Here is a 14,400-nt window from a genome sequence, read left to right as displayed (position 1 = left end):
AAGCAAGGTGTTACCAGAAACCGGCTTCCTATAGCTTGTAGTTTCAATTGCACCATCAACGAGACCTTTCATTGTGATATCCAAATAGTGGGAACTGTCCCATGTCTATGCACAACATAATCCCTTCTTAGAAGATATCATAGTCTATCTACATTTTATAGACGATTTGCTTCTAATATGGAAGGGAGGAATAGACAGAATCCAACAATTTGTGGATTGGATTAATGTTAACAAACTCAATCTGGTCTTTACCTTTGAGACCAATGCTCATGTGATGCACTATTTAGATATCACAATGAAAGGTCTCGTTGATGGTACAATTGAAACTACAAGCTATAGGAAGCCGGTTTCTGGTAACACCTTGCTTCATGGAAATAGCTGCCATCCACCCCAAGCTATAGAACAGGTCCTCACCCCAAAAAGAGGTAGGGACAGGGAAAAGCTCCTCTATCTTGGATCTTCCATCTAGAAACTAGGTATCCAGGAGGGCTAAACTCCCAATATGACTTAATTAATTATTGGGAGTAGGTAATTGTTCTCCCATTACATTCTACCACATAAATTCCTTACAGCCTCACTCTGATTATTGACATGAATACATATTTTGTCCCCATTATTAGTACTAGATAAATATCAGCTAGTATTCTAATACAGGGTGAAGCTCATGTTGAAAACTTTATCTATGTGTTTATGAGAGTTTTATACTCATATCATTTATTGAGAATTTATGGAAGGCTTGGTTTATGTGTATAACTATTTGCTTATTTATATTTAAGTACACTAACGGACATCCATACTGACAATACTAGTAGCCGCACAATGTAGATGATTGTCTAGGCATGTGTATATTTATTTAACTGTGCACACATTTGAGTACTCAATATTGATGTGTGTGTGAATTCTACTAGGTTAGATGAACAGCATATTCTGTTTAAATAATGGCTCAAACAGCGTAAGCAGAATTAGAGTAGACCTAGTATAAGTCCTCTTTTTCTAATGGCAATACCTTAGGGGTCTCTCTTTCCCCGCCCCCTCCTTCTTAGATATATTATGCAGGTTAAAATTGACATACATATATTGATACATAGGAATCTTTTACCTGTTGTATTTAAATGTATAGTACCGCCTCATTGTTTTTACACCTATCACAGTCAAATAGATCCCTATAAAGACACAGCTGTGATTGTATTTTAAATAGGCTAAGAGTAAGGCTACGGCCGAAACGCGTAAGCCAGTTTAGTAACGGCTGTACTTTTCTGTCTTCACTATCTTCCATGTTACTTCTAATTGTTGCCCTTGGCGCTTTTTAAAGAATTGGACAATAAAGCTTTTTTGAATTTTATTCATTTCTGTCATTGGCCCTGGATTCCTGCACTCTTTTCTCTTAATACATAGCACAAAAAAAACTAAATAAAAAAAATATATATAATTATAATCTATCCTCTCTTCTCCCGTCAATGTGACAAGCTCAGTTCCAGACCTTTGTACCATAACATCCATATCCACTCTGTCTATCAACAGGATAAACTTTCCTTTATACGTTCATCAAGCTCAGTGTTCCATATTCCATTCAATTTTTCTAATAACAAAGATACTGAATTACAGGTAGGAAAAAGAAAGTGTTTTTTTTTAATAATAATATCTTGCTTACAGTTTTGTCCGACGTGTAAACCTTAACTCAACTTTCATTTAATGCTCAGAACAAGCACACGGGTAAGTGAATGGCCTGTACATTCTACCACTCAAGAGCTAAACTTTCCTCTCAATGCAGTGGCGTACTTAGGTTTTGTGCTGCCCTAGGCACTCAAAATTCTGCTGCCCCCCTACCTCCATCCACCACAAGGTTTTAGGCCTTTTTTGACCATAATATTTTTTGGCAGAGAGTAATGTGGATTTTTTTTTTCATGGCATTTCCAAAGCAAATGTTCACAAGATACTTGCAAAACACTTGCATACACGCATACACACAGAGTTATACACATACACATATCTATTGCTGCAATATACACTCACCAGCCACTTTATTAGGTACACCTGATCAATAACTTGGTAACACAAATTGCTAATCAGCCAATCACATGGCAGCAGCTCAATGCATTTAGGCATCTAGATGTTTGTGAAGACGACTTGCTGACATTCAAACCGAGCATCAGAATGGGGAAGAAAGGGGATTTAAGTGAGTTTGAACATGGCATGGTTATGGGTGCCAGACGGGCTGATCTGAGTATTTCAAAAACTGCTGATCTACTGGGATTTTTACACACAACCATCTCTAGGGTTTATAGAAAAAGGTCAGAAAAAGAGAAAATATCCAGTGAGCGGCAGTTGTGTGGACGAAAATGCCTTGTTGATGTCAGAGGTCAGAGAAGAATGGGCAGACTAGTTCCAGATGATAGAAGGGCAACAGTAACTCAAATAACCACTCTCATAAACCAAGGTATGCAGAATACCATCTCTGAATGCAGAACACATTAAAACTTGAAGCAGATGGGCTACAGCAGCAGAAGACCACAATGGCTGCAACTCCTGTCAGCTAAGAACAGGAAACTGAGGCTACAATTCACACAGGCTCACCAAAATTGGACAATAGAAGATTGGAAAAACGTTGCCTGGTCTGATGAGTCTCAATTTCAGCGGTGACATTCAGATGGTAGGGTCAAAATTTGGCATAAACAACATGAAAGCATGGATCCATCCTGCCTTGTATCAACGGTTCAGACTGGTGGTGGTGTAATGGTGTGGGGGATATTTTCTTGGCACACTTAGAGCTCCTTAGTGCCAATTGAGCATCATTTAAATGCCATAGCCTATCTGAGTATTGTTGCTGACCATGTCCATCCGTTTATGACTACAGTGTACCCATCTTCTGATGCCTACTTCCAGCAGGATAATGCACCATGTCACAAAGCTCAAATAATCTCAAACTGGTTTCTTGAACATGACAATGAGTTCACTGTACTCCAATGGCATCAACAGTCAATAGATCTTAATCCAATAGAGCACCTTTGGGATTTGATGGAATGGGAGAGTCACATCATGGATGTGCAGCCGACAAATCTGCAGCAACTGCGTGATGCTATCATGTCAATTTGGACCAAAATCTCTAAAGGATGTTTCCAACACCTTGTTGAATCTATGCCACAAAGAATTAAGGCAGTTCTGAAGGCAAAAGGGGGTCCAACCTCCGATACTAGCAAGGTGGTGTATCTAATAAAGTGGCCGGTGAGTGTACAGTATATATATATAAACCCCAAATTGTATTGTATTGTAGTGGGTACTTGTAAAGCGCGGCTAATCACCCGTAAGGGTCTCAAGGCGCTGCTCATTTTATCAACCTCGGAAGGATGAAAGGCTGAGTGCCTTATCATGCTGAGCTATCTGTCCGGCTGGAGCGGGGGCAGCACATATTTCTTAATACAATACTTACCCAAACACAATACTAAGTGCTGAAAGCCAACAGAACTAAATAGCTAGCTAAATAAATGAAATGTTCAGAGTTACCTCTAAAAAGTAAGCTCTATGTGCAGTCTCTTATTATACCACCCTAGAATGTAAGCTCCTTGGGCAAAATCTCACATTATATACCTGTATAATACTTCTAAAATAACTGTAAGCTTTTTACAAATATAGTGACAAAAAAGTGCTGCCCCCCCCTCTAATCTGCCGGCCTAGGCAAGTTCCTTGTTTGCCTAGGCCAAAATACGCCCCTGTATCAATGCGACAGCTATAGCAACAGAGAAAGCTTTAATATAAGATTTGCAAGCTTAGTTTAACTGTTTTTTTATGCTCAGAATGTTTTCTGTATAAAAGGGACAGAAAACCTAAAGGGTCAGATTACAAGTGGATTGCAAACGTTTGCGCCCAAGCGATGAGTATATTGCAAGGGTTTGCACTCACCGGGCTTACCGCTCATATTACAAGTTGAAAGTAAACGCTAGAATGATTACCTCGATTTCAGAGCTCTGGTTTAACTGTTTAGCAAAACTAAATATTGTCACAAAACTCATCAAAAATACATTACAAAGTATAGGTGATGCTACTGTGCCAAAAATGCATTTGTAGAGCTTGTGATAAAGAGGTTGTTGCAGAGCATTGGAATTATTTTAAAACCCATACAAGACACTTCTCATGCAACATTCGAAAAATGAAACAAATTGTAACACATTCCTTTTGTTTGTTTTGAATGTTTGTATAACATTCTAACATTTGTTTAATGTTATAGTGTTTCTGCTTTCTTTAAATGTAATATTCTTAATTTTTGTCTAATAATTCAATTCAAATTATGCAATATTCAAATTTGAAAAATTAAAATTTATATATTTTTCATAATATTTCTAATGATTTCTTTAAATGTAATATTCAAATTATGCAATATTAGAAATAGAAACGTTAGAATTTATATTTTTGTATCAAATATGTATCAATTTACTAAATTCCCTACCACATGAACTATTGAACTTCTGAATAGTATTTGTTAAATCAAATAATACATTCAAAGTTTTGAATTTGCACATTTGATCTAATTATGAACATTTGAAAATTAAAGTAACATTTAAAAACCAAAAATACTATTTGATTACCAAATTTTAATGTATTTTCATTCTTATCAACATTCGATTGTCCAAAACGAATGCCCACAGAACAATTTGTTCTAACAAACGAATTACACAGATTCGCCCATCCCTAATCGGAGTTATGCTAAGTTGGAAAAGTGGTCTTATTTAGCTAATACAGTTATCAAGTATACATCACTTTCATTTAATTTGTTTCATTTAATTAAAATGTAATACCACACTTACTCTAAATTATTTAAATTCAAAAAATGCAGAACTTTTATTGGTGGTGTTCATCCTTTTCACCTTTAGACTATGGGGTCGATTTATGAAGCAGCGGATGCTGCTTCCGACCCACTCCGCTTCAGTTCCGCCTGAAGCGGAAGTTAAGAAGCAGCGGTCCTAAAACCGCTGCTCCTTAACTCGTCTGCCACCTCTGAGGTGGTGGACAACAATCAGCCCGATCGAATACGATCAGGTTGATTGACACCCCCTGCTAGCGGCCGATTGGCTGCAAATCTGCAGGGGGCGGTATTGCACCAGCTGTCGGCATTTATCGATGTGCGGTGGACATGATTCACTATAGTGGATCATGCCTGTCCGCACCATGATAAATTTACCCCATTGTACTAAATATAAAGAGTCAGAGACGACATCAGAACCTAGCGCAGCGAAGGGGGTAAGTAACGCAGCGATGGCAGCAAATACAGTTTCTATAGACCGCAATGTACCTTTTCAGTGCCGTTTTTTTCTAACACTCCACTCCCACCAAATTTACCCCTAAAATACTGCCTAGTGGAGTTATTTTTTTATAATATAATATAATAATAATAAAAAACTATAATGCCCTCTATTTTGAGGGCATTTCGGGCACTTTTACCCTATGGTTAATTTTCTGGGTGCTAATTGCTACTTGTAATGGCTGGTTATTTATCACGTGCCCACAAACGGGCAAAATTGCCCGTTTGCGGGCGCAAGATAATTTAGTGCTCCACTTGTAATCTGGCCCTTACTTGCTTGAATAAGTAAGCAACATTCTCAGAGATGGTCATTTTTTTCATTTAAAATAGCCAAGTTCCTTGATATTAAAGGGGCAGTTTAGACCCAATACTTATTAATCTTTTATTACTTATTGTTAAATACCAGACAAGCATCTTGCAATGGGTTCCACATCTACAAGCTTGTCAGAAGTAAATTAAACTTTCAATTAATCAAAAATGGCCACCAAGTTTTATTTTTGTCCAGTTAGCTGTTTTCTTGTATGACAGTTTAGCAGTACACGTTTAATATTTTTCAGTTAGCTATTTCAAATTGCACATGCACAAAGCAGCGTGTGCAAGAAGGACAACTTATTTAAAGGGACACTGAACCTAATTTTTTTTCTTTCATGATTCAGATAGAGCATGCAATTTTAAGCAACTTTCTAATTTACTCCTATTATCAAATTTTCTTCGTTCTCTTGCTATCTTTATTTGAAAAAGAAGGCATCTAAGCTTTTTTTAGTTCAGTACTCTGGACAGCACTTTTTTTTATTGGTGGATGAATTTATCCACCAATCAGCAAGGACAACCCAGGTTGTTCACCAAAAATGGGCCGGCATTTAAACCTACATTCTTGCATTTCAAATAAAGATACCAAGAGAATAAAGAAAATGTAATAATAGGAGTAAATTAGAAAGTTGATTAAAATGTCATGCTCTATCTGAATCACAAAAGAAAAAAATTGGGTTCAGTGTCCCTTTAAGAGTCGATCATGATTGGAGAAACCTAACATACCAAAATATACACGTATGTATGTATTGGGTACTTGTAAAGCACGGCTAATCACCCGTAAGGGTCTCAAGGCGCTGCTCATTTTATCAATCTCGGAAGGATGAAAGGCTGAGTGGACCTCGCTGGGGATTTAACCTGCAACCCTTGGGTTGCTACAGAGATCAGCCACAGTGCATTAGCATGCTGAGCTATCTGTCCGGCTATCCACCGCAGTAGGTGGGTGGAGCTTGGCAGCCATTTTCAGATATTAGCAGACATTTTCAGCCACTTACAAAGCATGAATATTTAAATGTTTCATGTACTTCTTACAGCTTATAGATGTGGGTCCAGTTGCAGGATGCTTCTCTGGTATGTAACAATAAGTAATTAAAATAATTTATTGGCTCTTGACTGTCCCTTTAAATGGGGATGGAAATACACTTAATAGCTTACAAAGTTTACATGTAGTTGTAAAACGGAATGAGGAATGACAACACTTTACACCAGCCAAATAGTTGAATACTTTGCATCTCAAAGTTAACCAATGGTAACTTGGCATTAGTATTCTAAATAATGTATGACATGTATGATCTGCTTTGCACCATGTTTACAGCGAGTAAATTCTAAATAGAATGTTGCTGTCATTTTAAAAGAAAACTCACAATTTGTTTTGTTTTTTGTCCCATCTAGAAAAATACAACCCATGCTATATACAGTAACAACATATACATGAAAGAAGCTGGGATTATAGAAAGACAAGAACTAGAAGTACAGTATTCCTGTGTATATCCACTGGATATGGAAGTGTCTCTTCAGGCTTCCTTAAAGCCCATGATAAGGTTTAAGCTTCTATTTCTTTTGATGATCATACTCAGACCCATTATTGTTCCTTGCATAGTTCACCTTTTATAAGCCCCTGAAAGTGATCTCAATCTTTCGCCCACATTCTACCCCCTGGATGTTGCTTTTTTATTTTAATTATCATTGAGCAATTCAGCCAGTCAGTTTGGGAGACCACTTTGCCCAATTGATTTTAGTTTTGTAGACTGATCTGCTTTCTAATTATAAAAAAATAAAAAATAAATGCAGTGGGGGTCAGATGGGGGTAAAAACTAGAGATCATTTATAAAGGTAACATTGTTATGATATACTATAGCTTTGAATACTGTTTGAAGAGGTATTATAAAACCACTTAGGATGCTTTTGGAGAAAAAAAAATCTAAAAAAATGTGACTTTCCCTTTGACTTCTATAGCTCATAGAGAGCACCCAATATAACTGCTAAAATGGTGACTACTGGCCATCCAGTTGCTACGCTCCCATGCTGGTTCTAGGCTTGCTGAAATTATACATTATTTAAATTATTTTTTATTCATTTTGGTTCATTGTCAATAGGTTCAATAGTTTACAACACAATTCCATTTGTCTCATCATTTTTTGCCTGTCATTATTTTAATAATTTATTCACCATTCATTTTGTATAATGTTTTTATACAATGGCTAAAATCATCTTTGTAAATTGGGCAGAAGTTGGTGCGTCATGCCCTTACATTTCAAGTTTGCATTATTGAATTATATATGGGGTCATAAATTGTTTTGTTTTTTTTCCTTTTAGAACAAATTTCACCTTGCAGTATAATAAGTTTTAGATGCTAAAAAACTGTAAAAACTTCATTTTTAACTTAATTTTTGATTGACAAATATATTAGTTATAGTAGATATATTCCAACTCACACAAACCATTTAATTTAAATTTATTAACCCCCTCATGTATTTGATGTTATAGCAAATATGTTATCAAAATTTCTGGAACTGGGGAGTTTACGATAATAATGGCGGCCTTTAAAGATGAGAGATACTTAACACCATATGAAGGAACTGAGATTCAATTGTCAACAAGCTCAAGACTGTTTATCGGAATGTTCATTGAAGATGCAGACAATTCCACATATATTCTGGTGATGAACAATTGCTTTGCGACACCTTCAGACAATCCTAAGGATTCTTCAAAATATGACATTATACAAGACGGGTAAATACATGACATTTATAAGTATATCACCAAAGGATATTTAGATAGCTCCTAATAGTCCTACATAATGCAGAACGTTCACGACTTATCAGCTCTGCCCCATTTTCTTGCATAGCTTTCCTTTTGTCAAAAAATATCCTTGTTTCCCAAGTGAAAACAATGATCACTACCATGGTATTCCCTTGCGCCATTCATGGACCACCCAACCTTGGAACACCTGCATCTCTGCCCCTTCAGTCATGGCTCCACTTGTGGAACACCCATGATCCTGCAAAAGCACACACCTAACTTAGCTTAAGATTTCCAGTTCTGTGAGTTGTCCAGGAATTGTTTAGAGTTATGGATTTATCTTAGCTTTGTTTGACATCTGAGCAGTATGTCTCTAGATATAAATAAGAAATACTTTTCATTGCTTTGATTTCTCATGTTCAATAGTGTTAAGGGACACTAACACTGACTACATTTCATGCACCTTCCTGTAACCATGGGTGCTGCCATTATGAAACTTAGGTTAAACTGTAGGTATCTGAAGGAGAGTTGCTGCACATGTGCAAACAGGTCAGCACTGGAATGTAGTGAAAGATAGATTTCAACATGGCAGCTCCCATGACCAGAGGGAGTCGTGGAATAACCTCAATACTGTGGTTATAAAATGTAGTTAGTGTTTAATGTCCCTTTAAATTCTCACTCAGATGCAAAAAGCAGGGAAATTCCTGCTTTAGGTTTTCTTTATTGAATATTTGTACTTAAAGGGACATTAAACACGAATGAATGTTGCATTTAAAGAAAAGATTAGTCTAAGAATAACATGTAGATGTATCGTTTTAAAGTTTCATTAGCTGTTTAAATATTGACAAAATAAGTGTAAAGTTGTTTTGTCTTTAAACCAATGAGTGCAGCCATGTTATAACTTAGGTTACCATCTGTGCTGTGATCAATTAGGGACAGTTATAAATAGGTCACTAGAGTGTGCAGCCAATGGATGTGTGGATTTCAGGAAAAGCGGACAAAATAAATATTAAAAGTATATTGCAGTTTTTTTCTATATATGATTTATCATTTAATATTACCATCTCAAAGTGTGTAATGTCCCTTTAAAACAACTGCCCTCCGAATATTTTTTAATCTTCTACTATTAAATGAAGAGAACCTGGACAAAGTGATGCAGTATTTTTTCTGGTTATAGCTGTGAGAAACACATTTCCTTAAGGGAAGAGCTATAACAAGAAATCTCCCAGCTTTTTCATATAAGAGTAAGGATTTATAATCTGGCATAAATATATGATTTTGTCATTTAACCCCTTCAGGATGGAGGCAACCATCCCAGTTGAGAATGTAAACAAATATTCCAAAAGGAAGTCACATGATCATTACTGTGATCATGTGTTTCAAAATGGAGCTGATTGGCTACTGGGGGACTGCCTGCATTGCTAGGCATGTTCCCCATTCAAATCCACCAGAGTTTATACCAGAAGGGGAGCAGGATGCAACAAAAGTTAGGACGTTACAGTGCTTTTAGGATGGCATGGAACATCCTAATGGCATCTAGGGCATTATTGCTAAGTATATGGAAGATTTTTAGGTGAAAGCTGGAGCTACTGTTAACTTTTCAAAATGTTGTGTTTGTCCGACAAAGAAGCTGCTAAAGTCTTTTGGTGAAACAGTAGGCTCTAACCACCCTTCTGTTATTTACAACAGATAAGTATATCTTAAAATGAGATATGTTAAAATGGAACTACATAGGATTATACTAAGTACCATTGCAGTAATTTAATACCAAGAACATACCAACAATAGGTAGGGGAAACCCTAGGATTTGTCACCAGCAGTATGCAATGCTCAACAGGTGTTATTTGGAATTAAAGGGACACATTTGATATTTGAACACATAGACAAAAAAAGCATTTAAATATATACCTGTTCTTGAATAGCAGTGGTTTATACAATAACCTTTTATAATGTTACTATCTTGGCCACCCAGGTAATACTTACTTAGCGTGGACAGAGCTATCTACTCCCCTTGTGTACCATAAAAGATCTAGTGGAACACCACCCCTTCCTCCTCCTAGTTCTGTCCAGCCTGTCCCTCTCCACATTTTTCCTTCTGGGCAACATCTATTCCCTGATATATAGCGTACCTGGCTATTTTCTGAAGGCTGGTAATTTTTCCAGCTATCCGGTGCCTTTCTGGGGGCCACCATGTTACTGTGACTTCACTGGTTTAAAGCCTCGCCATAGCTTGTAACAGTTGCATGTTTTTCCTCACAAAGAATCTAACTGCAAATTCGGCATCCAGAGTGTAGACGCTTCTATCTACTGGTGAGTGCTCAATTTCAGCACTTGGATGTTACAGGGGGATATTGTTTATAAGCTTCTAGGGCTTAATATGTTTCCATACTCTGCATATCCAGCATTATCATGGATGATGAAGGGGATCAATCTCAGCCTGACCCCCAGCCTGTTATTGCCCAGGAGGAATCTTCTGCAACAACAATAAGGTATGATTTTTTTTTCTACTTGTGTTCATTTATTTTTTTATATATTCATGCTCTTTTTTATTTATGGCTGGTTTTGCTTCTTTCTCAGTAAGACAGCCCAGCCTATGCCCACTTGTTCCCTTTGTGCTAAGCCTTGCTGGCAAGACAAGAAACTTTGTAAAGTGTGTATTGGCCAAATTTATGGTGGAAGCTTTTCTCAATCACCTGAGGGTTTTTTGGATAATTTGCAAAATCTTGATTGTGAATAATTAGAATCTGACTTACCTATGGTGTTTGATACTGCAAATATTTCTGAGTTTATTAACAAGATTAAGAGTTCCCTGGGCATTGAAGATGAAATGTCTCAAGTACCATCTGATTGGTTGAATTCAAATTCTGCACCAAATCAATTTTTTCCTATTTCTGACAATTTAAAGCCTATATACTTGAATTTGTTTTCTAAACCAAATAAGCAGTTTGGAGTTACTGATAAAATATATGAAACATTTCCTGTGGAAAAATCTTTGCATAACCAGTTTATTTCTGCTCCCAAAATTGACACTGCAATTGCTAGACTTTCAAAAAAGATGATTTTTCCTGTAGATGATGCAGGATCATTTAAAGATGTCATGGATAAAAAAAATAAACACAATTTAAAAAGGCTTTATCTTCAACAAGGGGCCTTATTTCATCATATGCTTGCCCTGTTTTCAACCATTAAAGCTTCTGAGGTGTTGTCTTCTAACTTGACCCATTCTTTCCAAGATAATGAAAGTGTTACATCTTTACTTTTAGATTTTAATATGGTAACCCCTTTTTTGCTTATCAGCAGCTGCCAATATTTTGGAACTTAATGTAAAGTCTATGGCTACTGCTAACCTTGTCAGAAGTGCCCTATGGCTGCATCACTGGGAGGCTGACCCAGGTTCCAAATTGAATTTGTTGAATTTTCCTTTTGAAGGGGGTATGCTGTTTGGCAAGCAATTGGAAAATCTAATATCTAAAAGAACAGGAGGTAAAAGTCCATTTCTCCCACTGGTTTCCAGAGGCCAAAAAGGGCCTTCTTTTGCCCACAGGAAATGCAATGTGCCTCAGAATTGTAAGGTCTCCTCAAGAAGGAAATTTTTCCAACCTCAGGATGGAAGATCCAACTTTCATTTTATAGGCAGAGGACATGGTAAGTCCTTTCCTTCCTTTCAGGCTAAAAAGCTATGATGGTCGGCTGTCCCAGACCTTTCCCATAGGAGAAAGATTATGCAATTTCAGAGAGGTCTGGACATCCAGTATATCAGACTGATGGGTTCTGGAAATTCTTCAAGTTGGGTAGCATCTGGAGTTCCGGAGATGACCAAGTCTTCCTTGCTTAGTAAAATCTCCACTCCCCAAGGATCCTTTGAAGCTAAAGGCCATTCTCGAGTTCATCAGCAAATTTATATGCCACAGTGTAATTCAACAGATACCAACTCAAGCTCACAACAAGGGTTTTTACTCACCTCTTTTTCTTAGAAAAAAGGACGGTTCCTGGAGGCCTGTTCTGAATCTTCAAATGCTTTCTGTAAATCTAAAGGATGCATACCATATTCCCACTGCAAAACCGCACAGAAGGTTCCTCTGTTTCACGGTCAGAGACCGCCACTTTCAATTTTAAGCTCTTCCCTTCAGAATATCCACTGGTCAAATGGTCTTTACAAAGGTATTAGTTCCTCTCATAGCAGAACTTAACATCAAAGGGTTATTCATAATCCCTTATCTGGACGATATCCTTCTCCTGGCAAATTCACCGCAACAAGCTTATGCCCACAGGTCCATCCTCCTCAGACTTCCTCTTCAGGAGCCGAGCTGGATCATTGTTCGAACAGATGCCAGCAAGACTGGATGAGTGGCACATTGTCAAGACAGATTTGCCCAGGGAACATGGAAGAAGAAAGATCAGTCTCTTCCAACAAACCTTCGGGAAATCAGGGCAGTATTCTTAGTTCTTCTTGCCTTTCAGCAACTGTTGGAGGGAAAGGCGGTAAAAGTCCTAACCGACAACAGGACAGCTGCAGCTTATCTCCAGTTTCAAGGAGGTACAAGAAGTTTAAATGCATTGAAGGAGGTTTAGTGCCACATTCAGTTCCTTTCTGCAGTCTATGTCCCGAGGATAGAGAATGTCAAAGCAGACTACTTGAGCAGAAGTCGAATTTCTCCAACCGAATGGCAACTGAGCCAGTGGCACTTTCAGATGATAGTCAGCTTCTGGGGACTTCCAGGAATTAATCTCATGGCCTCTGCATTAAACCATCAGGTTCCAAAGTTCTTCAGCCATCACCCAAGACCTGTATAAGTCATATATATATGTCTACCCTCCAATTCCTCTCATCCCGAGATTGTTGAAAGGATTCTTCTGGAATCAGCTACCTTAATTGTCATCCTTCCCATCTGGTCTCGCAGGCCTTGGTTTCCTCTGGTACACAAACTAGCAATTAATCCTCCATGGCATCTTCCAATCTCTTGGGACATGCTGAATCAAGGACCAGTAGTTCATCCGAATCCACACCTATTCTGGTTAATGGCCTGGTTGCTGAGGTCTCAAGATTGCAACAATTAAAAGTTTCAGCTCCAGTCATTCAAATGCTTCTTCAAGCTCGGAAAGGAAACTACATCTAAAGTATACTATCGTATCTGGGACATCTTCTCATCTTGGATGATTTCACATAGTATCTCTACAGCAACAATCAAGATATTTAATCTGTTGGATTTTATTCACAATGGTTTTCTTCAAGGCCTCAGTGCTAGAACTCTTAAAGTTCAAATTTCTGCAATATCTGCAATATTTTGTCTTAGGTGGGCTCAGGACCCTTTAATAATTCAATTCTTTTAAGCTTTGGCCCATATCCATCCATCTGTCAAAACACAAATTCCATCCTGGGACCTGCCTTTGGTTTTGGACTCTCTTCTGGAATCTCCCTTTGAACCTTTATGTAAAGTTTCCTTATGGTTTCTCACCTTGAAAACCATTTTTTCTAGGGGCCATCACATTGGCTCCTTGAGTATCTGAATTACAAGTGTTGTCAGTTAAACTCTAACATTATGTTTCATCAAGATAAGGTAGTATTTCGTACTGTTTCTGAATTCCTTCCAAAGGTGGTATCTGACTTCCATAAAAACCAGGACATTATTCTTCCTTCATACAAAGCCCTCAACTGCACTGCTCCCCCCTATATCTCAGACCTTGTCTCCAGATACTCTCCCCCCTTCGCTCTGCTCACGACCTCCTACTCTCCTCCTCTCTTGTCACCTCATCACACTCCCGTTTACAGGACTTCTCCAGACTGGCTCCCATCTTGTGGAACTCTCTGCCTCACTCCACAAGACTCTCTTCTAGTTTTAAAAGCTTCAAGTGCTCCCTAAAGACTCTACTGTTCAGGGATGCATACAACCTACGCAAACCTTTCTTTATACCAGTTCCTCTCCTCCATTGCTATCCCCTGAACCCCCCTAGCATGTAAGCTTAAGAGTCCAGCTGTTTGTTGATCACCTTCTCAAGAGCTGACTACAACAGTGCAACTCTTGGCAGGGCCTCTACCCATTTGATCCCTATAACTG

The 14,400-nt window shown here is 37.9% G+C and overlaps 1 protein-coding gene across 1 annotated transcript in view; it reads left to right on the top strand.

Annotated features, from left to right (window-relative positions):
• Positions 1-14,400, top strand: part of LOC128641728 (uromodulin-like) — a 106,461-nt gene that overhangs the window by 51,149 nt on the left and 40,912 nt on the right. The window contains exons 10-11 of the mRNA XM_053694253.1: positions 6,995-7,143; positions 8,090-8,335. Coding sequence (XP_053550228.1) covers positions 6,995-7,143; positions 8,090-8,335 — 395 coding nt within the window. The remainder of the gene's footprint in view (positions 1-6,994; positions 7,144-8,089; positions 8,336-14,400) is intronic.

The sequence above is a fragment of the Bombina bombina genome, chromosome 11 (genome assembly GCF_027579735.1).
Source record: "Bombina bombina isolate aBomBom1 chromosome 11, aBomBom1.pri, whole genome shotgun sequence".
NCBI lineage: Eukaryota > Metazoa > Chordata > Amphibia > Anura > Bombinatoridae > Bombina > Bombina bombina.
Note: the sequence above shows the minus strand (reverse complement) of the source record. Positions and strands in the feature narration are given on the sequence as shown.